We start from the raw sequence: 27,877 nt of genomic DNA, 5'->3' as shown, positions 1-27,877 counted from the left end.
TCAGTTATAAGCCAATAAATAGATTTTGGTCCAGATCTAGGTTTTAAGTCCAATTAACCTGGTCAAACTGGCAACTCAAAAATTGTTCTCATTAATGGCTTATAACTGATCTATAAAGCTTTATTCATGTTTACAGGAATAGTTTGACATTTGGAGAAATAGGCTTATCTACTTTCTTGATGGGTGTTAGATGAGAAGATCATTACCCCTCTGATGATAAATATTATAGCCAGCAGCCAGTTAGCTTATCATAGCATAAAGACTTTAATCAGTTCTCCTGGTTCTGTCCAAATGTAACAAACTCTGCCGACCAGCATGTGGAGCTCACTTGTTAACATGTGCTTACATTTGTTTGTTTTTTAGTACAAAAACTGAAGTGTAAAAGAGGTTGTGTTTTTTACCGTGGGTTAAGCTACTTGCTGGACTATTTCTTGCTTGTGTTGCGAAATTCTCGCAAGATGGTTAAGGTTGGGCGCAGTAACTTCCTGGAGTCTCTTTCGGTTTCCTGGGAAACTTCACAGTTGTTCATGATTATGTTGTCATTACTTAGTATGTTTTGGGTCCCCCTTAGATAAAGTAGACTAGACCAGTCATTCCCAAACACTGGGTCGCAACCCACAGGTGGGTCGCAGGAGATTTTATTCGGGCCACCAAATACATTTTCTGAATTCCATAGTCTTTTATTTAACATTCATATCTGCTACACATTTGAGCCACATGAGGGCGCCTGAAGGTTTGTATTGTTCTGATAATTGTAGCCTGCTGATAACATTGAATCTAAAATGAATGGCTAGCATCCATTGTGTTTGTTTTACGAATGAGAGGAAAAAACCGAGGGCCTGTCAACTCCATTTATAATTGGTCCATTTGGTCCATTTTGTCTCATTTATAAAGTATTTAACACGTGTGTATGTTTTAAATAACACATGCATAAAATAATTTTATGATTTATCAAACGTATAAGACGAAATGGCTGATTTACCTATTCAAGATAATATAAAGTGATGCGCAAATGGCAGTAAAATTGGTCAGGAACGTTCATTTTTGCACAAATTCGCTTGTCTCATGATTTATAGATAAAGCCTATTGTGAATTGGGTCATGATGGTTTGTCATTTTTAAAAAGTGGGTCCCCAGAAAAAAAGTTTGCGAAACACTGGACTAGAACATCAAACTGTCAAGTATTGAAATTGTAGGCTATAGGGAATGAAACATTAGTTCACGAATGAAACAAACCAGAGGTTAAAAATTTTAATTTTTAGAGCACATTTACACTTATATTCACATTTACAGTATAAATCATATTATTAGCACACTTTAATACACTCTAAAGCAGCAGTGGGTTCAATTGAAACAAATATGATTAAAAAAGTTATTTTTATAAAACGATCACTTTATCCTGACAGTAGTGCATGAGACAGGTAATCTGAAAACAACCAATCAGAGCCGAGCTCAAATGTTTTCAGAAACATCTTGTAGTGTACTGTTTACTTTCTCATTTTAAAGCTAAACAGTACACTACAAGATGTTTCTGAAAGCATTTGAGGCGGGAAATAGGCATTACAGTAACAGAATATTGATTCATAATTGATCAGCGCTGCCTAGTTTGACCGTTTGATCAGAGTTTGTGAGTGATTGACAGCTGCCTCCATTGAATGAACAGCCAATAGGAACACTCTCTCTCTGAAATGACCTGTGATTGGCCCAAGTCTCCCGTCATGGGCTAGATTTTCTGAAAACAGAGCCATGATGAGGTGCAGAAGTGTAGTTTTCTCTCAGAACACTTGAGTTACACTACGCTGAAAGGTTATTATGGAGTTTTTGCCCATGATGCCAAAAACTTTCTGCCTACCGAAGTTTTAATATGTACATTCGGAGGTAGTAAGTCTCAATTAACAAAACAAAAAGTGTCATTACAGTATCCAACAAACAAGAGCAGGAAGAAAACAAAGCAGAGGACACAAAACAGAGCAGTCCTGTTCTGTATTGCCATCTACTGACCTCACTAGGATGTAGCTAAAATGAACTTGGGGTGAGAATCAACATGTTGCCAACAACGTACAATGTCCTACAGTGGATGAAGAGAATTAAGTAAGTAAGTACTTCCAGGAATTTATATACACAAACTGACTGTATTATGACCCTGTCACATAATACCACTTTATTTCTTTTCTTTTCTTTGGGAGGGGAGTGGTTGACTGTGAGTAACAGATCAAGATACTATTGTTGCTAAGTTTCCTTTGGGAAATGAGAAAATTGTTTCCTTCCAGCAAAAGAAAATACAAATTCCTTCATTTACCAGAGTTGTAGTAAAAAAGAAAAACTATGGAAACATTTTGTAATTTAACTGTCTGGGGAGCAAAAGTACTGCCAGGGTTGGTTTCATTTGTCTCCTCAGCTGATGGTAGGAAATTTTTGTTTTGTTTTCGAAAAATAGAAAGAGAGCAGGCGAGAGAGAGAGAGAGAGAGAGAGAGAGAGAGAGAGAGAGAGAGAGAGAGAGAGAGCGAGAGAGAGAGAGAGAGAGCGTACTTGTGAAGTGAAAACAGAGACAGTGACTTCCCTGTTAGAAAGCCCAGCAAATCACGATGGTGGTTTTTTATTTTTCTCCAAAAGGCCCGTACGTAATCGTGACCACAGAAAATCCAACTATATGGATGTGAAAACTGTGTGTGTGTGCAAGTTTATAGATATATAATTATATATTAATGATTGCCTTAGGTGAGCCATTAAAAAAGTGACGTAATTTCAGTTCAACTTCTCCCTGGTATTTCATAATTTTCACTCAGAACTTATGTAACGATTGATGAAATACATACCTCCGCATGACACATTGCAGAAGCTCACTGAGTAATGCTGTACGTCACTTCCTGTGACGAGCCTGGGAGAACGCTTGCTTTATTTTACCAACAGATTGATTAACTACATCAGCAATCCAATACGTACGTATGTAAGTTATTCGTACAAACTACAATACAATTATTCCATCACGCACACTCAAACGAAACCCTCCAGCACTATCAATGTAACGTGACAGCGTGTCCTGACAAACAGATGTGCTGCTGGTTTTGGATAACGCTTTCTCAACAAACAAATCTGTAAACCTTTGAGGAATTTATTTATCTGCGTGATTATGTTTGAACAAGTGTGGTTAGTTTCATTAGGGAACAGAAGACATGGGTATTTGCCCTGCAGGAGCATCTGACCTTCTGCAAACTGTATGTCATACTTGTAATGATAAATGCTACATTTCTCATTTTCTCTGTTTCATGCTGACTTCCCCATCTCTGTCTGTCACTCCCCCGCACAAACAGTCCCATATTTTTTCCCATCACACCCACTGCCTTTTCACACTTGTCATTCCTCATGACAGTTTAATTACTGAAGCACATTTTTTGCAATTCGCACATCATAAGGTTAGATTGTGTTATACGGGAACGCTAAATGTGGTGGAGGAAGTTAAATTTATTTATATTGTAATATCACAAACAATGTCTCAGTGGGCTTTACAGACCTGCAACACCAAAGTTTCCTGACCAGGCTTGAGCTTTATAAGAAGATGAGAGAAAACTCCCCAAAAAAACTCAACACGGGAGAGCAAAACATAGACAGAGCCTCAGAAGAGGAAATTTAAAAAGTGATTCTCTGTTCTCCAACAAGAGCGATACTATAGGTGGGAAAGTTAACATGAACAGAAAGTTCAAACAGAGGATGGATATTTGAATACATAATAGCTTGTAGGATGTGCAGTTTGATGGAGAGTGTCAGGGCAGGAAGCCTGGCGGAGTTGTATCAGGCTTTTTAGGATAGTTATTAATTACAATAATTACTTCCTAAGGAATGAAGAAAAACTGCAGTAGGGGGAATAAGGCAAAAGTGAGCATGGCTCACATACCCCCAGTCACTGCTTGACCTCTACTAAAGTAGGGCCAAAGGTTTTGCCCTTTTGGAACTAATGGAATAAGTCTAGTCCAGGGTGCCCACAAATTTCAAAACATTTGGGCACTCTGGGCTTCTGACCCCCAAAAGGCACAACTATACCACACTGTCATACCAAGATTTGAAGTTCCTAAGTTAAATAGTTTCCAAGTTCTACTCCGGAAACGAAAGTGTGACACGCAAACGGACGGAAGGACGGACGGAAAGACGGACACGTCATACAGGTTATTCCTATGGTCTAAGACAGTCCAAAAAATATTAATAAACTTGTACAACTCTCTCCCAAATCTAAAAACTAGAGGGCTAAAACTCAAATTTGTTATGTCATAGAGTACAAAGTGTGGAGCTGCTCCATAGACAATGAGATGTTATAGAATAAAATACTTGATGACATCACAAGTTTGAGACTTACTTCTCTGGGTTCTGGCTTTGAGAGAGAGGAACTCATGTTCACAAATATTGATTGACCTTTCCTAGAACATGGAAATAACTTACTAAGCTAATAACTTCGTGATGTCACGAGATGACGCGAGAATCCATCTCGTCAGCCTTCAAGTATTGCGTTTGTGTCCGGCAAGCCAGAGCACGGACACGGCTTCGGCAAGAGTTTGATTGACAGATGACTCATCTAATCACCTGCCAAGTTATTCTTCGAAGTACCTGCACTTTTTCAAACAGTTTCCAATGACGGCTTCTCAGATGGTTTCGTGTAACGAACCATCTGGCGGGTCATGTTAGGAAATAACATAGGCCTATTGGAATTATTAATTTAGGTATTGTTCCCCTTTAAAGGACAATACAATAATAGTAGAGGACATTTGGAATTTCAAGAGCCCATGATTGAACGACAAACAATAATATTGCAATCACTGCGTGTTGCTCAATGATTTCCCGTTTTACAGCAGCATTGCAGCACTGGTTCCTGAAAAAAATATAAATGGCGACAAAGAGGGGTGTCTATTATGCACACAGAATTGAGACTTGTTGAGTCAGCTGCAGAATGACAATGGGCCTCATGCAGAATGTGATATACAAACAAAATGTCTGTTCTTTTTGTTTGCATCCAGGAGGTTCTTATTTTGTTAGTACCCATTAATTTCTGGGATTCACCAATGTTTTCTTATTTACGGCCAACCATTTTCATACCACTCTCACTCACCACTTAGCTTCATTCCAAATGGCCATGTCGTTGTGAGATGAAGATGAAAAATTAGAAGAACCTTCTGTGTTTATCCTCTTGACTTTACACGTTGGCTTGCTTTCCTCACTTCCGATTCTCTTCTTGTGCAGATTTCTCTCACCGACAAGCTCCGGTGCCGATTCAACATGCTGAATCGGCGGTGCGGGACACACCGAAAAAAATAGGCTGACGGATGCCCCAAATTGTCCGATGGCCGGCCTTCGGCTTGGTCGGTCAGGGCCTTTACCAAGATAGGAAAATAAATCTTGCTTTCACATTCCACGTATTGTTTGTCAAACGCAAGGAAACAAAAGTTTTAAATTTGAGAAATATAAAAAACTCAATAATGTCATATATCAAATTTATATTTTTGAATGTTTTACAGTAATTATATTGATTGGATTATTAAATTTGTGGGCTAAAGAAATATCTATCTATCTATCTATCTATCTATCTATCTATCTATCTATCTATCTATCTATCTATCTATCTATCTATCTATCTATCTATCCATATACATATACAGGTTGAGCTAAAATGGACAGTATACTGTACTATGCATGTACTGTTTTGTGAATCTTCATAGGAAACCTATATATAGAAGTTTTGCTGTTTTGCATATATGATCAGTGTCAACTTTGACATGTTCATGTTTCTCAGCAGCAGTCAACTCATGGCCTAAACATATCTCCGAACCAGTAACAGTCACTTCCCCTCTCATGTCTGTCTTTATATAACACTGCACTTCCCTTTCAGGAACAACCACAAACATTCCCTTAACATTTCTCTCTTTGCAAACTCTGATCAGCTGATCGTGTTTTGATCAGCATGGTGCATCTGAGTGTTATTACCATAAATCCCAGTGTAAACTCTCCTGTAGGAGTTCCGGGCTGTATGGATCACCACCTGATTCAGGAGGGAAAGCCCTCACCAGTAGTTACACCATTTGCACTGCGAGCTGTGTCACTATAGTAGGTAATACACTACTAGGTATTTGGTTATAAACCAAAATATTTGAGAATCAAAATTTTTACCTGCTGATGGCGTTACAGAAAAAGTCAGGGAATAACCATAGACTGTATATAAGAAGTGGACGTAGTCACTGCGACATCACCCATTGGTTTTTGGACTGCCGTTTTGAAGCCTTGAGTTCGGCATTTTGATCGTCGCCATCTTGTTTTTTTGCAACCAGAAGTGACACGAGGGTGGAGCTAAGTACAACTGAATGCTGAATAAGAAGTTTTCAGGCGATCAAAAACAATTAACTTTCATGACCTGTAAACAAACTGTGAAAGGGTTAAAGTTGTAAGACGAAAACAGGGACAACGCCGTGGTAGCGACCTGTCAATCACAAGGTAGCCCCGCCCCAAAGCATACCCTGCTTTATGGTCTATTTGAGTCTAAATGGGACCATAATTTACTAAATGAACATCATGCTGTATTGAAGAAGACTTGAAACTAGCAATTGAGACCATAAACTCATGTTTATAATGTTTACTGAGGTAATAAATCAAGTCAGAAGTAGGCTCATTTTCTCATAGGCTTCTATACAATCAGACTTCTTTTTGCAACCAGAGGAGTCGCCCCCTGCTGGCTGTTAGAAAGAATGCAAGTTTAAGGCACTTCAGCATTGGCTTCACTTCTCAGACAGGTAGCCTACTGGAAATAACCAAAGTCATTGGAATTAATCTTCTTGGGACCTTGAATACCAGTATCAAAATTCCATGGCAACCCATCTAATATTTAAGTCTTGACCAAAGTGCTAGACCGACAGACAGACCCATACTGTCATGCCTAGAGCCATGCGTGTTACATTACACCACGCGTGTAGCATTACATCAGACTATGATGGGAATTATTCGGCAACTTCACCATGACTGCCTGTACCTTCACCATAATTTTCAAAGTACTCAGATGCTTTTTTTCTGTGTAAAATGAATCTTTATAGACAGAAACATAGAGGACAATAAACTCTTTATCATAGAGGTTGATTTATAGTGGGGGGACACATTGTCTCCTTCACCCGGGTTGGGCTACTTTTAAGCTTACTATCAGTTGGAAGCTTTTTGTCATCACCAGTTTTCTCATTGATCATTTTTTGCCACTATTATCCTCTTGCAGAAATTGAAGGTGTCACACTTGAGGGCATTAATCTGCTGTTAGCCTCCACTCTTCTGTGAAGGCTTTCCACACGGTTTTGGAACCCGTCTACAGGGATTTGTTCCCATTCAGCCACAAGAGTACCAGTGAGGTGTGGCTGATGCTGGCTGATGAAGTCTGCCGTTACAAATCATCTGAAAGGTGTCGGACGGGGGTTTAGATTAGGGCTCTGTGCAGATGCAGGTAGTCAAGTTCGTCCTCACCAAAACCACTTTGTTATGGACCTCCCTTCCATGATCAGTATCAAGTTCAAAGAGCCTCAGACTGTTGCCACAAACCTGAGGCATAGTATATATCATTGTATGCTGATTCTTTGAGAATGTCCTTGATTAGAACTAAGGGACCCTGGACAGGTTGCCAGACTACCACAGGGCTGACACAGAGAGACAGACAACCATTCATGCTCACATTCACACCTACGGGTAATTTAGAGTCAACAATTAACCTGCATGTCTTTGGACTGTGGGAGGAAGCCAGAGAACCCTGAGAAAACCCACGCTAACACAGGGAGAACATGCAAACTCCACATAGAAGGGCCCCAAGCCAGGTTTGAATCTATAACCCTCTTAGCACAAAAGTACAAAAAACTTATGTGGACAAGTGTGTCCACTGACTCCTCTCAGTCGATTAGTCAACCAATCGGTTGGTCTTCGTCGACTAAGATTTCTTTAGTTGATTGGTATTTTTTTTATGCTTTTTTCATTCTTAATGACTTATGCACGGTCAGACTCCTGCATATGTGGCTGAACTACTTTGCCCTTACTCATCAGCTCGCTCTATAAGGCCAAACATGCAAAACCTGTTGTCTGTCCCGTGCACTCGCCTTGTGGTGATCGTGCTTTCGAGGCCGTAGCACCTAAACTCTTGAATGCTCTGCCCGCACCTTCACGGTCCGCTGACTCAGTGGATTCGTTTAAAGGTCAGTTAAAGACTCACCTGATGAGACAGGCGTTTGGTAACCTGCATTTACCAGGTTAGCATTTTATTGTGTACTTCTCTCTATGCATTGTGTTTTATTTATTCCTTTATTAATCACGTGGCTCGTGTGGTCACCATATCTTTATATGAGCTCTTTCTTGTATGTTTACAAGAACAACCTTCAGTCAATCATCTTTTTCAGTAAAAGGAATATATTTTTGGAAAGCTCTTCCAACAGAAATAAAAATACAACCTGACCTGAAACAGTTTAATGAAAAGATGAAACACTGGCTGAAACTAAACCAAACCTCTGATCTCTGATCTCTGATAGGGAACATACATATGTGAGTTGATTGTAATGTACAATGTTGTAATATGTGATTTTATGTATGATGTGGTATTATGTATTTTTATTTGACCTTAAAAGCCTAACCAGGGACAAGGTCTGCAAATTAGCTACGGCTAGAAGTCCTACATACATTGTATCGGTTGCATTTCAATTATGTGCATTTTGTCCCTGTCAAATAAATTAATAAATAAATAAAATGATGTTGTAAAGCACTTTGTAATGTATGTATGTGAAAAGAGCTTTATAAATATTTTTTTTTCTAGCTTACCCCCTCCAAGTAACTTATGAGCACATCTCCGGTAAACAGTATTTAAAGTGGTGCCGTTGTGCGATTCTTTGCGGAGGAAATTTTATAGATCTGTCGACAAAATCACAAGTGTTAGTCGACTAAGAATTTGGCTGAGGATAGCACTCGTCCACATACTTTTAGCCATATAATTTACTTTAAAATGTTCCAGCACAACTGTCAGAACTGTACAAAGATTGCAGGGTGAAAAAATTCAACATCTTCTACTACTTTTAACCTGTACAGCCACATGCTCAGTCCCATAACTGTAATACTGCTTTTTGTTTATACTATAGTCACAATCTGCTTACTCAGTGAAATATAAAATAAATCACTGCATACATTTTTAGAAATGGTTGCTAATTAATTTAAATGGCAGGTGTAAAATAGCATCTAATATGTAAGTGTGACTTTATGCAACACCAAAGTGCTCGTTTTCCATCTTTTGTTCTGTTATATGAACATTTCCATAGCGAAAACACTTGTTTGGAAACAACCCTCCAGCTCCGCTCCTTTCACTCTGAGTCTTGAACACCTCTCTCTCTCACACACACACATCTGTCGTCATCAAGCCTTTATATACTGAACCAGTACAAGATTGCTTTCTGATTGGCTGACAAAGGTCTGAGCAGTGGAAATGTTTTTTTTTATTTCTCGGGATACCTTTCTCTCGCTCTCTCGGGGGATTCCCAGTATGTTTTTGCACAACCGCAGAATTCACATCCTGATTTGACACCAGTTGGCACGTGGTTGTGCCAGAATTACGCCAGGTATGTAAACCTGGAGGAGTGGCTGCTGGGAGCTTTCTTTAGCTTGATGATGAAATATTGTTGTCAAACGGGCCCGTCCCTATCCTATTACATCCTACTACACCTCACACACGCATGCACACCCACACACAGCTTGTTTCTTTTCAACATTATAACCTACTCAAAAAAAAATAGGCTGCTTTCCCAAATATTTGTATTTATTTTTTTAATTGTACATATATAAAACTTCACAAAATCCAGTCAATGAAAAAAACAAACAACAAATGTATCAGGAGAGGTCAAGAAGCCACAGGCTTATATAAGGGATCTCCCCCCAACCCCAGGAGAAAAAAAAAATAATAACAAAAAAGGAAGAAAGATCTAAACTAACATCATTTTAAAAATACAACAAAAGTTAAACAACAACAAGAAGTACACAAAATGTGCAGAAAAACCTAAACAAACAGTGGAAAACAATCCAATAAAAACAATGAAATACATATAAAATCAGAATCAGAATCAGAATCGTGTTTATTGCCAGGTGTAAGAGGTATACACTAGGAGTTTGCTTTGTTTTTTATCGGTGCAAGTCAAACAGTATAATAACAAAAGAATAGATAAAAACGTTAGAATAAAATGAGAATACAAAAATTGAATTTCTACCAATATACAATATTCAAAATAAGCTATAAACAAAAATAAACATTATATAAACAGATAGTGCAAATATTTAAAAAACAGTACAGAATAAAATCTAAACATATCAAACGATAATTAGACATCATGAATTAAATGTGATGAGAATTTCCTTTCTAAAATGTTCTAAGGATAACGAGCTCTTGAAAACATGTATTTTGGTTGTACACCACTATATCTGATGTTCAAATTAATGTTCTCATTTCATCATCTCCATTGTGCCACTTTTGCCAGCCGTGTGAAGGAAAACTGAGCCTTTGTGTTTGACTGTGTCGGAATGTAGTCTAGTGAGGTAGTGAGTCTAGTGGAGGATGCGCATCTCATCTCCCTTTCGTTTTCCACCTCCACTTCCTCCCCCACGCTGCGTTCAGGGCCGCACTTGCGCAACCGCATTATGGGAAAGTCAGCGTATCGTCCGGGGGCGTGTTGTGTGTGAGGAGGCGAGAGAGGGAAATCCATGACTTCCGCGTTTTTCCTCCCAGCCTGAAACTGTGTGCACACTAACTATGGGCTATAAAAAGCCACCATGGTGCTCACAGACGCGACATTCACGTTAAGACGCGGACTGAACCGTGTGACATCAACATCAAGGAGGAGGACTATCTTTGAGGAGGTAATTAAACACCACCGACCACCACCTTGGAGCTGTACAACTTCCAAAAAAGCCTTTTTTTTATTCGCTCCATCTGAAAACTGGACGATCTCTCTGAAGCTCAGGCATCCTACTGCCAATTGATGGGACATCAAGATAAAGAGATGGACGCAGAGTCTCTCCAGAAGAAGAGCAGTGGTCGACGTCTAAGCTGCCTGGACGTTTTCCTCGTCGTGTCCGTCTTGTTTCTGTTCGTGTCGTTGTCAGCTGTGGCTGTCGGCGGGCTGCTGGCTGTGATGGAGCTAAGAGCCAAACTGGAGCCCCTAACTCATCCTCATGTTCATCCTAAGGCATCCAGGATGACAGGAGACACACCTGACCCAGCATACAAGGTAAACAAATGACTATCATTCACATTTGAATCACTACCTGTCTTCTTCACCCTCATTTTTTAAAAGTTTGGCCCATGTCCTGTGCACATTTTAATCCACTTTATATTTTCGATTTTGTCAACAGATGCAGAACTTTGCCTATCTGGAAGCCAAATCAAGTAAGTCTACTTTTATTTGCTAAAAAAAAGCACAAATATAACATAAATTTTAAGGGACAGATTAAGAGAAAAATAAATAAATAGAGTAAACGGATGATAATGGTCTTTTAGGGTTGTAATGTAGAATATTTCCCCTCTCTATATAGGAAGAGTGTAATTTCCAAACTTTAAAGATATAAAGATCCTCCATTTGCACCACTAAAATAGCATTAAGAATATTTCATATGTTTTTTTTTTAATTTCTGCTCTCTCTCTTCCATTTATTTTCTTTATGGTGACTCATTCAAAATATTGATTCCCAAACTGAGAAACACATAAACTAAGTACAATTCATTGTTTATGTTCAAAGCTACACATCAGCGGCTCAAGATGTATTTAGATCCTTTACTTAAAGCGGCTCTAATCAATATTTTTATAATAACAATGTGAAAGGGGTCGGTGATGAACATGAGAATTATCACTTAAATCTGCAGCTCCTCATCGGCTCTCGGAGCTTTATAGAGAGTTGTAATTTCCAAACTTTAAAGATATAAAGATCCTCCCTTTGCACCACTAAAATAGCATCAAGAATATTTCATATGGTTTTGATCTGTGTCAGATCACGTCAGACTTAAGGCAAGACAACAACAGGAAGGAATGCACTGTGTAAGCATCATCTAACTGAGATGTGTTTGTCTCCTCCTGCAGGCGAGTTGAAGACCTCAACCATGCACTGGGATGCAGTCGACTATGCTACTGGGACTTCTGTAGGGAGCAACTTCTTGTTTGACGCGGAGCAGCATTTGCTGAAGGCCAAGCAGTTTGGGATCTACTTCATATACATCGATCTCAACCTCACCTGCACCGGCACCTGCGACGCGGGCCTCCTCATCGTGCGCTTGGACGATAAGCTCACCTGCGAGGTGGAGCTTCCGGAAATGGCAGACATAACGCCTGTGAGCAGGAAGTGCTGGACGGTGAGCAGGCTGGAGGGGCAGAAACTGCTCACTCAGATGACCGTACCAGAGAACGGGCTGACGGACTGGAAACTGGAACTTAAAGGCTCAGGATTGGGGATGTTCCTCGTGGACTGATGTGGATGCTGCAGTGCCACACTGCTGGCAGCAGGAAGCAGATCTGCCCGTGACCTCTGGGTCGTTACTAAAGAACAACACCAGTTTGTGTTTTCTTAAAATCCAAGAAGGTGAAAATGGACAGGCGGCGGCGCCATTTTCAAAGCTAGGACCAGATTTCTTGAAGATGAAGCTTAGCAGGAATTTCAGGTGGAATCTGAAGAGAAGTTGCATTCATGATGATGCAAACAGCATAATGGAAAAGACTAGACACTCACCTCATTCTGTATACGTTACTCTGTGTATGATATATTTATTTGATAATATATATTTATGTACCTATATTTATATTTATGTTTTTATAGACATTTATTTTGATGTAGATATCACTACATTGATTGCGTTTTTGTGCAATTCACTGCATATTTAATCAGCCCATATGACTTTATAGCTCTGTTTTCATTTTATAAATGGCTAGGGGCATAAAGTTGAGGCTTATTGATGTGATTATAATTCTGCTCCAAAACCCCAACAAGCTCCTCGGGGACCTCATTTCGATCTAGTGTAGTTAAAGTGGACTCTTTTAATCTCTTCTGGCAAATGATGAAAACAGTGATGACTAACACTCTGCACTTATAAATGAACTTTTACAAAAACCCATAAAAATGACCTTTCTGTAATCAAAACATGACCAGAATATCTAAAATATCTTTAATATGTGGACTCGTGAATTTAGAAAATGTTTTGTTTTTTAAAGATATGTAAGTCCTATGGACAAACTACACATTGTTGAATGTATTTTATCGTAATCCATATTAAACATGGATATGGTGAACAAACTGAGATCATTTTGGTGTGAAAAGTAGAAAGTGACGAGTGTGAAAGCGATTGTGACAAAGCCTCAAGTGGAATATGTGAAAAGTTCATCGGTAAGGGAAAGTTCCCTGCTGTTACGCAGCTCATACCGGGAACTAGATGTACATCATTTCCTGTTTATTTACCAAACAGTGTGGTTTCGAAAAACAAACCTCTATGTGGGCCAGCAAACAAACACAATTACACCTCCTGTGTGATTTAAACCAACGTGAAAATAAATGGTACCTGCTATTATGATATATGAGTTACGGCTTTCATTTTGTCAGCGCACACACGAAGCGGAACGCAAATATCTAAGAGGAAATGCTGCATGTGATTTTTGCTGGTTTAATTAGATCAATACTTCTGAACAGTGACTGTGTGCTTTTTAACATTTCTGCTCTCTCTCTTCCATTTATTTTCTTTATGGTGACTCATTAAATATATTGATTCCCAAACTGAGAAACACATAAAACTAAGTACAATTCATTGTTTATGTTCAAAGCTACACATCAGCGGCTCAAGATGTATTTCGATCCTTTACTTAAAGCGGCTCTAATCAATATTTTTATAATAACAATGTGAAAGGGGTCGGTGATGAACATGAGAATTATCGCTTAAATCTGCAGCTCCTCATCGGCTCTACGGAGCTTTATAGAGAGTTTCTGCTCATTGTTTAGCTGCAACTTTACTGTTTCGTTTCACTCTCACTGCTTCGTCATTTTCAGACACAGCAGGCTGCTGTTTGCTCTAAAAAACCCACTGTGCACTACCTGCTCAGCACCAAACAGCAGAGAGACACAGTAGTGATTAGTTGGTGAACATAGCAGAGCATTTAGCAGCTAAAGAGACAAATATTTCTGTCACAAAGTGGTAGAGACCAAAAACAGAGCTAAAAGAGAGTGGATATTGGATTATATTCATTAGGGGGGCACAACTTCAAATGATCATTTTTCTCTGTAGTTGCTGGATGTGTAAATAAGCAACTGTTTGCTAAAAAGTTCGCCATACCAACTAAAAAGGTGATGATATGTCAGTGTTGTGTTCACAGCGTGTTTCCATTGCCCCCAAGTGGCCAAAAACAGTTATTGCAGGTTTAAAAGTCCCCAGTGGAGTTTTTGACCTTTTATTTGTTTCACACACACACACACACACACACACATACAGGTGACTCGATTCACATTCAACAATGGATTCTCATCATTCAACCGATCTACAGGTGGTTGTAACGCACTTAGAAATACAGCAACACACCAGAGATGACAAGCTAGTAAACATGAATGTAAACAATGTAAAAATCAGCATTGCAAATTATTTAGGAGGAAGCAAATGCATTCAAAATGTGTGTTTGAGCCAGCCGGCAACCTCTGGTTCTGAAAAGTGAAACCAATGCTGAAGTGCCTTAAACTTGCATTCTTTCTAATAGCCAGCAGGGGGCGACTCCTCTGGTTACAAAAAGAAGTCTGATTGTGTAGAAGTCTATGAGAAAATACTACTTCTCACTTGATTTATTACCTCAGTAAACATTGTAAACATGAGTTTATGGTCTCAATCTCTAGTTTCAAGTCTTCTTCAACACAGCATGATGTTCATTTAGTAAATGATGGTCCCATTTAGAGTCAAATAGACCATAAAGCAGGGTATGCTTTAGGGCGTGGCTACCTCGTGATTGACGGGTCGCTACCACAGCGTTGTCCGGTCTGGTTGTTGTCTGTGTTTTTGTATACAACTTTAACCCTTTCACAGTGTGAAAAAATGTCTTATTCAGCATTCAGTTGTACTTGGCTCCAACCTCTTGTGTTACTTCTGGTTGCAAAAAAACAAGATAGCGACGGCCAAAATGCAGAACTCAAGGCTTCAAAACGGCAGTCCATAAACCAATAGGTGACATCACAGTGACTACGTTCACTTCATACAGTCTGTGGTTTGACCTCAAGGGCATCATAATGTGTTTTGGTGAGTAACACTGAATGTAAACATAACTTTTGTATGATTACAAGAAAACTCCACAATGCATTTTTAAAGGTGCATTTACGAAAGTAAAGGTGCATTAAACATTTGTAAAGGCGATTTTAAAAGTATATTAAATCATGCATTATTTACATCCATGTTAACGTGCTGGCTTTCTTTTCGTTCTCTGTCTTTGTTGGCGTAGTGCTGAGTTTCTTGGTGCCACGTGACCACCACCTGTTGATCAGTGTAGTGTGAAACCATTCGATGCACATGCAACCAACAGTGCATCCAAACTATCCATTAATTATACTGTTGAGTAGTTTAATCTTGAACTCTGCATCATATTTTATAAACCGAATATACGTAATGCTGCAAAATCTTAATCTTCAAAATAATGAATAGCTGCAATGAGTGGAATGAAGTAAAATGTACGTTTGCCTCTGAAATGTAGTGGAGCATACTGTAGATATAACATGGTACAAGACAAAAACAATCAAGTAAATCACAACAACAGAAATTGTCCTTAAGTGCAGCACTTGAGCAAATACACTTGACAGCTTCCAACACTGCAAAAAATGAACAGCAGCAAGATGAGGTGGTGTTAGGTGCAAACCTTTCATGCTCAGGCTGCAAGAGTGTTATCTTGTTGTGTGTTTGTTGCAGATACACAGATGTTTATCTGCGTCTCAGAGCAGGAAATGACCCAAATATCTCAAGTGGAGCTGAGGTCAGTCTTTCCTCTCACATACATCTGGTTACCTGTCAGTCTCTCTACCTGTCTACATGGTTTCCGGTGTCTTCATACTAATCTGATGCATTTGTAACGTTTTTCTTTTTCCACCCTAATTTTCTAGCAGAATTCCCTCTTTGGTCGCCAAACTCTCCTTTACTTGACTTCTCCGTACCTCCATGTGTCTTTTTTTTTTCCATTTGACACCATACTGCAATGTCTGCAAAACTTTCCCCTGTACTGTGAAAAGAGCTGAGTCAGCCACACTAACCTCAGCACCTCAGCAACTCTTCCCCTCCATCCTCTCCTCAGTGCATCCTTACTCAACCACATCCGCTCTTCACACACACAGAGGCGTAGGTGTATTTTGTGTATCTATAAATCTGCAACTCTGTTATGTGGTTTGTCTCAGTAAGCTATCCAAGCTGGTTCAAAACAGTCTTGTGTTTGTTTGCACGGTTCATTGTGTGAGAAGAAAATAAATCTGTTCTTATTCTTACGCAGAATATCTATAATAAACATGTTTCTCATTGATCTTGTTGCCTGTCCAAGATGTGACCGTATCACGAAATGATGCCATGGTTGTTTGATAAAAAACAGTATTTTATTCACACAAAAAAATAGGTAACAAATTTTCAAATACATACCCTGAATATCAGATACTTTTTTATGATATCACAACCATTTTGTTGCTTCTTCATAAGGGATTCAAATACATTCATTGATATAATTTAGATTACCACAACAAATGGTGTAAATTAACACACAGAGACATAGAATCTGATCACAATGTGGGACAGAGGTATTATTTCAGCATATCTCCTGGAAATATCATAAAGGCCCCCATGAGATTCTCAGTATTTCCTGGGTGTATCTTGTCTATATTCTCCAATTCTACAAAAATTGTATCTCCATTCCGCAGATGGAAGATCCCAGCCAGAAAACTGTTCCACCGATCCTCCCTATCTGAAGCCTTTGCACTCGAAGATTTCGTGGTCGTGGTCCCGCAGCGGATACTAAAGGAAACATGCCCGAGACGTCAGTAAGTGGACTTACAACAGAGATTTCAACTTGCTTTTAAACACACAGAAACTAAGCTACAAACTGGTTGCACCCTTGTAAGCATGTGTGCAACGAATTAAGGAAGTAAGGAGTGGTACACTGACTAACCTTTTTGATTTCATAAGTTCTATTTTGTTTCCATAGGCCTTGGTGCCTTTCATGACCTTGTGCTGGATAAGCACACACTCCTCTGATGCGTTCAATGTCACTTTGGAGTAGAGGTAGTAATAACCGTCCTTCTCGACTATCAACCGGCCATTTTCGTAGACCATGTTGTTGATGACGGTTTCACCAGCGGTGTTTAGCCACAGCACCACATTGTTCTCCCCTTTAGGAGTGTTGGAGCCTGGGATTAAGATGAGAGAGAGGAGAGAAAAGAGTCATTGTGAACAAAGAAAATGAAGGAGAATAGTTCAAATTAAACTTTCAACCTGCAGTAGGCAGAATATTTTTGGCATCATTGGGCAAACATTCCATAATAACCTTTCAGCATATTGTAATTCAAGTGTTCTGAGAGAAAACTAGACTTCTGCCCCTCCTCATGGCTCTGTTTTCAGGCCTTCAAAAATCTAGCTCCTGATGGGAGACTTTGGCCAATCACAGGTCATTTCAGAGAGAGAGCGTTCCTATTGGCTGTTCATTCAGCTGTCAATCACTCGTAAACTCCGATCAAACGGTCAAACTAGGCAGCGGTGATCAAATATGAATCAATATTCTGTTACTGTAACGCCTATTTCTCACCTCAAATGTTTTCAGAAACATCTTGTAGTGTACGGTTTAGCTGTAAAATTAGAAAGTTTGCTCCGGCTGGTGGGCGGTGCTTGGTATTTCCTCAACTGATCTCAACATGGCTGCCGGGTCACAAACTTTCTCATTTTACATTTTAACAGCACACTACAAGGAGTTTCTGAAAACATTTGAGGAGAGAAATAGGCATTACAGTAACAGAATATTGATTCATATTTGATCAGCACTGCCTAGTTTGACCGCTTCCTAGTTTGACCGCTTGATCGGAGTTCGCGAGTGATTGACAGCTGCTCAGAAACGGCAGGCAGACTCCAGCTCGGCTCTGATTGGTTGTTTTCCTACGGTCTGTGAAATCCTTCATATACCATTAGGAGCACCGGCGGACAACGGAGGACCCCGGAGGACACCGGAGGACACAGAAGCCCATGATTTTTTTCAGATTACCTGTCTCATGCACTACTGTCAGGATATAATATTTAAAATCATATTTGCTTCAATTCTACCTACTGCAGCTTTAAGGTACGGTATTTTGGTGTGGGTGTTGAGAAGGCCACTAACCTATCAGTTGAGCAAAGGGCCTCTGTTGGAGCTGATCCAGATGTGGTCGCACTGTGGGAATCTCATTGGACTCTGTTCAAGAAAGCAGGATCAGACCAACCAATCAATCAGTGTTAAAACCTCACATCTCAATTCATGCATGAGGTTTTGCCTGTGCAAGCTCTAAAACTTGCATAGCTCAAAATACTTCAACATAGTTATGATAACAGAGAGTAATTCTATACCTTTAGTTCTCATTTGACTCATCGTGTCACCCTGAAACAAAAAAAAAAAGGCATTTAAGCTGAAAACTCCAACAAACATCTGGCAGTGTGACAGTGTGAAACGCGATGCCGTACCAACAAGTACTGAACACCCACACTTACCTGCTGGCCAGACAGATCCTGGCAGAGAGGATGAGACTTACAGGGGGAAAATTCCTGCAGGGAGAGAAAGAACAAAGAGGGTGAGAGAAATACAGAATGAACAACACATGTGTGAGAGAGTAATACAAATCTGTGTGTTTTTACAAGCAAGGTGTCAAAAGTTCAAGAGAATGTACTGTAAGAACAGGAAGTATCCTAAAACCAATAGAAATGTACACACAAAGAAAGACTTATTGTCATTTGACACAAAAAACATTGAGGCCCTAAATTAAAAAAACAAAACAAACAAACAGAAAATACATTTTAAATATTTTTTTTTTATTCCAAAATTATTATTTTTTTGTTTTTGTGTTATTTAATTTGGTCATATAAAGCTGTAATAAATGTATTTGAATGCCTCAGTTTTCATGTGATATAAACATAAAAACAAAATAATGTGGCAAAATGTTACATGGCAACTTTCTGTTTTGGAAGTGAGCTACTGAGAAATACAATGGCTGGTAAAGCGATGGATGAGAGTCATTTTTGGACATCGTACAGTCTCTAAGATTTTAGCGTGTAGTGCATATTACATACCATGCAGAGAGTACAACATAATAGGGGCAGGTGTGTAATAAACAAGATTATGAAACTGTCTTAGAAAAGCGAAGTTATATTGTGGGTTTGCACATGAGAGAGAAAAGAAAGGGAAGTAGGACTAGAGAAAGAGTCCATTTGACACATTTGTCATCATGGACCTGAAACTTAAAGGGCAAATGACGACCCATGTACAAAAGTTTTCAGCTGTCCGTGTTATGACGTAGAGGAAATTAGGGAAATTCTTGAGAGTAGGAATTTCCATGAGTTCCAGCACGGCACTGAGGCTTCTTTCTTCACTCAGACACACAATCACAATCACATGTCAGCATCAGCCTAACCTGTGTTTTTTTGTATAGACTGTAGATGAAACATCCCTCGACAACAAGTCCCAACAGGGCGAGTCCCACCAGCAGGAGAAGAGACTTTTGGCCAACTCTCGCCCATCTTGGTTTCTTCCTGCTCACGGGCACGGAGACGTAGCCGGCTTGGCTGTCCACCACAAACACCTGGGGGCATGTACTCACACCGCCCTCTGCCATCCCACCGGATCACACTCCAACTGAGACGTTAGGGCTAAAGGTCAAAGGGCCTGATGTGGCGAGCAAGAGACAGGGTTAGGGTTAGGTAAAGCAAATGAACTGGGAACAGAGAGGCAGAGAGACGAGAGAGAAACAAAGAAATTAAAGACAGAAGAAAACTGAGAGACAGATATGACCTCATGCAACCAGCAACCAGCTCTTTGGAAACAATTTCTACATACCCTCTGCAAGCACACACGAGACGAGACAGCTTCAACACGTCCAAAAAATCCAATAAATCTTACACTTTGTTTGTTCCAGGTGGTTCAGAAAGAGATTACCTTGGATTTAAATGTGCACCAGATGTTCCCCCACAGCTCAGTCAACCATCCAGCAGCACAGGGCGGTTTTCACACACTCCTCTGAAGCTCCTTGGGGATATTAAATGCCCAAAATGTTCTGTTAAATTGAAATAACAATCTCTGATATACCACTGTGTATCATGACCTCTCTAGATGTCTCACCTTCTGAGAAGTAGAAAATGCTCAGTCTGCACCGCGAGCGCAGATCTCCCTGTTCCCTCACCTCTTGCGTTTGCTCGCCAGCTGTCAACTATCACTAATATTGCTTTTTCAAGCCAGCTCATGTAAGGAGGAAATGAAGATGACACAGAGAAGAGAGAGAGAACAAGAGACAGTGTGAGCAGTGTGTGTGTGAGTGCGTGGGACACTCCCTATACGAATATAGTTATCGTCCTTCAGCTGACACTTCCTTTTCGCTCTCTCTTCAATTTCTCACCCCTCGTGTGTGTCATGTTCTGTTAAACACTTTTGGTTTGTTTGTCTCAGTTTGTCTGTGCATCTGTTTTTTTGTCCGTTTCTGAGAAACTTGCACAATCATTTCGTTCTGCTGAGCCATGCATTTGACGCATTTTAAACCCTGTTGAACCACGCAGTTGGATGTTAAACACAGTCTTTCACACAGTAGTGTTGAGTTGAGGGTGTTCAACTTGTAGGTGATTCGACTTTTGTCAGGCTGTTAAATAGGCGTTATCAGTCGCTTTAAGCACCTTATTACACGGCTGTGTTGAATACTAAATTCTGATTGGTCCATCACAGCGTTCTGCGTTCTGCTATTTCTCTGCTATGTACAGCTAGCGGGTCATTGATGTGAAAGAATCCCCTTCAGAGCGATGTCGCACCTCGACGTGGAGCGGGGGCGTGCGGCATCGCCCTGTTGGGGTTTCTTTCACTGTACATTATCACTTGGATGTAGGTCATTAGGGGCCTACTACACCTACTACGTTGCAAAAGTGAAACTTAAAAGTAACACGTTCTAACATGTTTTAAAACTGAATGAAACGTAATGTTTTGAGCACAAACAAAAAGGCTTCTTTAGGTTTAGACAACAAAACTATAAAATTCTTTAGTTCTTAAGGTAATAAATCTACAACTTCTTTAGGTTTAGGCAACAAAACTTCTTTATGATTACGCAAAAAAAAAAAAAACACTTAGGTTTAGGTAAGAAAATTACAACTTCTTTAGGTGCACTTTAATGCAGATTCCTCTCACCCTACCCTGAGCTGACATTTACAAAGCCCCTTCCCAGAACGTCAGGCTACTGTTTTCTCACATATTTGCCTTTACAAACATGTCAGATGATGCTTTAAAGCGACATGTATTTTTATTTGGGGGGGGGGACTCATGGGTTTATCTCATTCCAGCTGAACAACCTGCAGTGATTGAAGATGACTAACGCTGCTGCAGAGGATTGAAGAGACTGCAGCTCAAGTGCAAAGCTTCATGTGGCAACACTTTCTTTTTCATGTTTACGGTCAGTGTTTTGTTCAAGAGTTGCTTCACTTTTTATTCTGTTCCTTTTTTTTTATCAATACTTCTGTTTACAATGTGCTTCTGCCTGCTTTATTATACGCTTGCAATATCCCAAAAATGTAATTCCACCTTGTCGTATGTATGTGGACAGCTGAGCAGAGAATGTTGAAATCTGTGTTGGTTATAGTTTTTTTTTAATTCTTCCTCATATTCTTTTTCTTCACATACCTCTGAACCAAGTATTCTAATAAATACTTTCATTCCTGTTTCATACATGCTGTATGGGAATATTTATATTGTTTTCTTCTGTTTCTCTGCTGTTTAAATGTTGTTAAATGGGATGAAAATCCCATAAAGTATCTGAATTATGAAAAGAGATGATTCACACTTTGTTCAGTGAGAAACTCAATCTGTTTTTTGTTCTTTCTTTGTTGTGGGAGGGGACAGTTTGACATGAGAGACTCCACATGTTGAAACTACACGTTTGACTTACTTGCTACCCACACACAACCACACACACACAGCCACACACACACACACACACACACACACACACACACACACACACACACACACACACAAACACACGCACACGCACACGCACACGCACACACACACACACACACACACACACACACACACACACACACAACCACACACACACACACAGCCACACACACACACACACACACACACACACACACACACACACATGCACACTGTGTTCAGCGGAGATAAAGACTCTCAGGGAGGACAGACGGAAGTCTACAGTCATGTTGGGGCGCTGTGGTTTTTTCGCGTTATGTAAATGCAGTCATTGAGAGAGAAAGAGATGGACTTGAACATGTGGGGAATCCCAGAAGTATCTGATTACATTAATAATACATTAAATAATAAATAAAACAGACATTTATGGAAAATGTAAAAAAACAACAACTTCTAATTACTTTTACTGGCTCTTTTTATTATTTCATCTCCTCACTCAAATAATTATCTTTTTCCTATTTTTGCCAAACAATGTTTCCTCTATTGCTCTTGATTCCCATTTTACACACAGGCGGTGGGTGTCTCCATTAGGGCAGAAGGAACACAGACTAGAGAAACTGAAAGGAGAGAGTCTGTGTGACACAAACTACGTTTTTCAGTAGGTGAGTGGCCCACAGAAACATCCATTTTCTTGGTTATTATTGCTTTTGCCTGGTCTGAATCTGCAGTAATGAGGCTGCTTGAGCACCATGGGGAGGAGGACTTGCAACTCAGGAACAGCGACTGGTGTAACTAACAAGGCAAAAGTGAGCATGGCTCACATACCCCCACTCACCACTAGACCCCTACTAAAGAAGGGCCAACGGTTTTGCCCTTTCGGAAAAATTTCAAAAATGTTGGGCACCCTGGACTTCTAACCCCCAAAAGGCACAACTAGACAACACTGTCAACCATAATACCAAATTTGAAGTTCCTAAGTTAAATCGTTTTTAAGTTCTGCTCCGGAAACGAAAGTGTGACACACGAACGGACGGACGGACGGAAGGACGGACTAGTGGAGCGCCATATACCCTCGACTACGTTGTCGCGGGGGTATAATAATATTCATGATAAATTGATTACTATTGATAACATTGATAACATTCAGCCACAAGATGTCGCTTTCTCCCTCCCCCCGTTCCATTGCATTTACTTCACGACAAGTCACAATTTCAGCCATTTATCCGTTTTTTCCACACTAACTGACGACCCAGAGATACCAGGTGATACCAACGTTGTTTTACTATTGGCTCAAAAGGCCTTGTTAGAAGTGGGAACCTAATGTCAGATATCTTCCACTGAGATAAACAAAACATTCATTTTGGACCCGCCAACATTTTAAAGAATATATTCGTCTACATCAAAATGTTATCAATAAGACCTTTAAGTGTACCAGCAAGCCTTTAAAGTGAACCAGCAGGCACAATACCAGGGCCTTGGCTGGCACTGGAGCACCTAAATGACATGAAACTATTACTGATGTCACACCTATTGTCCAGGAGTCTATTTCTATAATTTACAGTGGGTGTGTCCGCAGCCGCAAAGACTCTGTTTGCAACCTGATGGTGCACTACGTTTCCCTTCCAACATTTTAACTGAGCATTTAATAGGGCCCTCAAAAATTCCAACAATGACACAAAAAGTGCTCGCGTCACATTTAATAGATGTCAAAATTACCGTGTGACACTTCACCTGCCAGTGATGACATGATGATTCATAAGTGTCCAAAATCTAACTTTACTGCTTATTATAGAGTAAATTATAGGCCTTTTGAGGACATTTTGACACGTCACAGTAGGAAAATCAGAGGTGTAAATAATAAAAATAATCATGGCTGATTCCATTTAGCAGCTTCACTGCCATCGTTAACAGTAACACTGGTGCTTTTCCAACAATTAGAAGTCAGAATGTCTGCTGTGTGTCTACTATGTAGGTAATAGTGAGTGAACGGGGGAGAGATTTCGGACACAGTTTAGGAAAAAATAATGGTCCCAAATAGGGAGTCAGAATAATATGAGAAGCTCTTTGAGTTCTCATTTGGGCCAATGATACATGCAGGTTAACCCAACTGACCACAACTGACACATAGCTGTCATAGCTGCATTGTTACTGTCACACTCTATTTAGTACAAATCAAGGCAATGCATTGTCTAGTTCAGTAGGTAGTTAAACACAAATTTCAGTGCCAATCATGTCACGTCAGCTAGAGTCAAAAATACCCAGAGTTGAAAGCCGTGATGTAAACATTTAGAGACAACAATTAACCTAACCTGCATGCCTTTGGACTGTGGGAGGAAGCTGGAGAACCCGTAGAATACGGAGATGATGTTCATACTAGTTACAAAAGGTAACAATAGGCCTGACCTTGCTGACCTATTCTGGAGCTCCCTGATGATCTTTTGTCTTGCAATTAAGGGAAATTAAAAATCTGGCTCTGGCTGGTGGGCGGTGCTTGGTATTTCCACAACTGATCTCAACATGGCTGCCGGGTCACAAACTTTCTCATTTTACAACTAAGTAGTACACTACAAGATGTTTCTGAAAACATTTGAGGAGAGAAATAGACATTACAGTAACAGAATATTGATTCATATTTGATCAGCGCTGCCTAGTTTGACCGTTTGATCAGAGTTTGGGAGTGATTGACAGCTGTCTCTCCTCCGGTCTGTGAAACCTTGCAGATGCCATTAGGAGCACCGGAGGACACAGAGGCACATGATTTTTTTCAGATTACCTATCTCATGCACTACTGTCAGTATATATTAGGACGGAGTATTAGGGCCACATTGAGGAAAAAAAATTGGAGATTTTGAGAATAAAGTCATAATTTTACGAGAAAAAAAGTATATTCCTCCTCCACAAAAGAGGCAATTTCCCCATCAGGTCCGCGTGGTTCTTTCTCCGGAGTAAAGGAAGTTTCTTGCTCAATCTTTTCAAATTCCTGATACCTATGATAATGTGGTGCTGATGTGCCAAAAGATTAAGTATTTCGGTATTTGTGAAACCTATACCAAAGTATAATTTCACAAGATGCTCCACGTTCTTCATTTTCACACAGGTGACACACTCCTCTATTTCCCCTCTAAAATAAAAATGACTGCTTTATAATATTATGACTTTATTCTCATAATACTACGACTTTTTTCTCCTGAACTTATGACTTCATTCTCATATTATGACTTTTTTTCTCTTAAAGGGACTGTTTGTAAGAATCAGAAATGCTTGTTAACAGCGATACCTGTGGCCGTTAAGTCAATGAAAGTCAACGTCGGGCTCGCGCTTGTGCTCGCTCTACATGAACAAGCATCGCTCAAAACAGTGAGGCGACACACGTCAGCTAAAACCACAATATCACTCTATATTTCAGCTGCTTGGCAGTAATGTTAGCTGACCAGACGAAGGTCTCTCCATGAATCAATGCTGATCCTGGTGTTGGCTTTTCCTGCCTCAGCCTCCCGACCGCAGCCGGAGTGAGACACCGGCACCCAGTCGGAGACGATAACGTTTCTCTCTGCGGAGCCCGTCACTTCACAAGACACGGAAAACCTCTGTTGGTCTGGAGGAGCTGCAGCAGTTATTTCTGCACAAACGTCCACTGTACATTCACTAGATATTCTCAGAGCTAAACTAACTCTTCTGCAGTGTGCAGTGTGCGGGCATGCATGCGTGGAGCGAAATAGCGAGAACGAGCGCGGTGTGTGAGTGAAGGCAAGCAGGCAGAGGAGCAGAGGAGCAGAGTACAGCAGAGACTCCGGTCCAGGAGACCAAAGCTACGGTCTCCCCCGCGTCCTCCGACCGCGGCCAACACTGTTTTCCGAGATGGGCTTCACTAGATAGACCTTTGAGGTTTTGGTGCTTCTGTGTAGTTTGTGTTGGAGTCTTGTCTGAACAGCGTAGCCAAATGCGAGTGCGCATGGGACACCGACCCGGATTGATTTATACGTGTAAGAAGTTACAAACAGTCCCTTTAAACCTCTGACTTTACTCTCATAATATTAAAAAATAAATGTCTCGTAAACCTACTTTATTCTCGTAATATTATGACTTTATTCTTGAAATCTCAGATTTTTTTTCCCTCAATGTGGCCCTAATACTCTTTTATAAAAAACAAAACTATTTTTCAATCAGATTTACTCCAATTCTACCTTAATCTTTTAAATAAAGCCATTAGTTACAACCAGTAAATCCTTTATAAAGTGGTACCATGATGTCGTAATCGTAAATTCGTGAGCCTGGTTTGATAGCTCAGGGTTTATGCCCTTTTCTATCCATAGGCAATCATTGGAGGGAGGAGAGAGGAGATGGAGGAGGAGCCTAGTTGGTGTTGAGGCAGCATGGACCGTGCCCGGCAGTTGAGGAGTTTTTTTTTTTTTTCTCTTCTTGTTTTATATATATATATATATATATATATATTTTTTTTTTCTTCTTTTTTCCATGTCTTCATCATAACAAAATAAAATAAAATGAAATATGGATAAAACAAAATGGACAGAAAAATAAATAAAAAAATAAAACTTAAAAAAAAAGCCAACATAACTGTGCAAGATCAATATCATGTGTCTGTGTGTGTGCGCTTGAGAGGGGTTGGGGTGGCTGACTGTCAGTCAGGGTGCAAATCAAATTAAGATAAGATAAGATATTCCTTTATTAGTCCCGCAGTGGGGTAATTTGCAGTGTACAGCAACAAAGGGAATAGTGCAAAAAACAAGATGCATCAGCTAACACAGTAAAAAAAAAGAGCTAAACAAAGTGTAACAAAATGTGAACCATTTAAATAGAAGGAAGTATAAAAATAGGAGCAGTATATACAGTATTGACAATAAACAGACTATTAACAAAATTGCACAAGTGGAAAATGATATTGCAAAATTAAGGCAAGATTAAAAAGAATAAGATAAAAAATTAAGTAAAATAAATATAAATAGGTAGATATATAGAAGTAAAAGGATGATGGCTAAAAGGATATCAGGATGTCTGTCACTGCAGAGAGACATACATCAGGAGGAGCAGGTGACTCTGACTGGGTCATACAGTAGCTGTCACAGTTGATGTGGTTCAGAATGAAACCTCAGCTCTGCACTGATTGGATGAGACTGCTACTCTTCCTCCTCTGATTGGTCCACAGCATGCTTTTTTTTTTTTTTTCTCTTCTTGCTTTTATATATATATGTATATATATATATATATATACATATATATTTTTTTCTTTTATTCTTCTTTTTTTCCCTTCTCTTCCTCATAACAAAATATAATAAAATGAAATATGGATAAAACAAAAGGGAGAGGAAAAATAAATTTAAAAAAATTTAAAAAATCTTTTTTTTTTAAATAATTTAAAAAAATTAAAGAAAAAAAAAAAAAAATAAAGAAATCAAGAAATAAAGAAAACTTAAAAAAAGCCAACATAACTGGGCAAGATCAATATCATGTGACTGTGTGTGTGTGCACTTGAAAGGGGTTTTGGTGGCTGCCTGTCAGTCAAGGTGCAAATCAAATTATGGCAAGATTAAAAAGAATAAGATAAAAATAAAGTAAAATAAATCTAAATAGGTAGATAGAAAGAAGTAAAAGCATGATGGCTAAAAGGACACCATGATGTCTGTACAGTAGGTGTCACAGTTGATGTGGTTGTGAGTGAAACCTCAGCCCTGCACTGATTGGATGAGCCTGCTACTCTTCGTCCTC

At 39.6% G+C, this 27,877-nt stretch overlaps 2 protein-coding genes across 3 annotated transcripts; one reads left to right on the top strand and one right to left on the bottom strand.

Annotated features, from left to right (window-relative positions):
• Positions 1-10,707: 10,707 nt before the first annotated feature.
• Positions 10,708-13,665, top strand: LOC141764158 (uncharacterized). Its single transcript, XM_074629137.1, has 3 exons — positions 10,708-11,258; positions 11,383-11,416; positions 12,104-13,665. The coding sequence occupies exons 1-3, from the start codon at positions 11,010-11,012 to the stop codon at positions 12,487-12,489; spliced, it is 669 nt and encodes a 222-aa protein (XP_074485238.1). The 5' UTR covers positions 10,708-11,009; the 3' UTR covers positions 12,490-13,665.
• Positions 13,666-16,588: 2,923 nt separating this feature from the next.
• LOC141764156 (tumor necrosis factor ligand superfamily member 14-like) lies at positions 16,589-20,550 on the bottom strand. 2 transcript variants are annotated; one of them, XM_074629134.1, is made up of 8 exons: positions 20,360-20,550; positions 20,177-20,266; positions 19,656-19,906; positions 18,739-18,792; positions 18,598-18,628; positions 18,374-18,445; positions 17,177-17,414; positions 16,589-17,022 (listed from the first exon to the last, which is right to left on the bottom strand). In XM_074629134.1, exons 3-8 carry the CDS (start codon positions 19,854-19,856, stop codon positions 16,812-16,814), a joined length of 807 nt encoding a protein of 268 aa, XP_074485235.1. In that variant the 5' UTR covers positions 19,857-19,906; positions 20,177-20,266; positions 20,360-20,550; the 3' UTR covers positions 16,589-16,811. The 2 variants fall into 2 exon arrangements, with proteins under 2 accessions (XP_074485235.1, XP_074485237.1); XM_074629136.1 differs by having other exon boundaries at positions 19,656-19,955; positions 20,360-20,498.
• Between the last annotated feature and the right edge of the window lie 7,327 nt (positions 20,551-27,877).

This window comes from Sebastes fasciatus, chromosome 3 (genome assembly GCF_043250625.1).
Source record: "Sebastes fasciatus isolate fSebFas1 chromosome 3, fSebFas1.pri, whole genome shotgun sequence".
NCBI lineage: Eukaryota > Metazoa > Chordata > Actinopteri > Perciformes > Sebastidae > Sebastes > Sebastes fasciatus.
This window is presented reverse-complemented; position numbering and strand designations above follow the sequence as displayed.

What these genes read in the sequence shown, in the direction of transcription:
- LOC141764156 (XM_074629134.1), bottom strand. Translation starts at nt 19,856, where the DNA reads ATGGCAGAGGGCGGTGTGAGTACATGCCCCCAGGTGTTTGTGGTGGAC. An exon ending in GAGTCAAATGAGAACTAAAG is followed by an intron (nt 18,446 to 18,597) that starts GTATAGAATTAC and finishes TTTCTTGAACAG; the next exon opens with AGTCCAATGAGATTCCCACA. An exon ending in GCCCTTTGCTCAACTGATAG is followed by an intron (nt 17,415 to 18,373) that starts GTTAGTGGCCTT and finishes TCTTAATCCCAG; the next exon opens with GCTCCAACACTCCTAAAGGG.
- LOC141764158 (XM_074629137.1), top strand. Translation starts at nt 11,010, where the DNA reads ATGGGACATCAAGATAAAGAGATGGACGCAGAGTCTCTCCAGAAGAAG. An exon ending in CACCTGACCCAGCATACAAG is followed by an intron (nt 11,259 to 11,382) that starts GTAAACAAATGA and finishes TTTTGTCAACAG; the next exon opens with ATGCAGAACTTTGCCTATCT. An exon ending in CTATCTGGAAGCCAAATCAA is followed by an intron (nt 11,417 to 12,103) that starts GTAAGTCTACTT and finishes CTCCTCCTGCAG; the next exon opens with GCGAGTTGAAGACCTCAACC.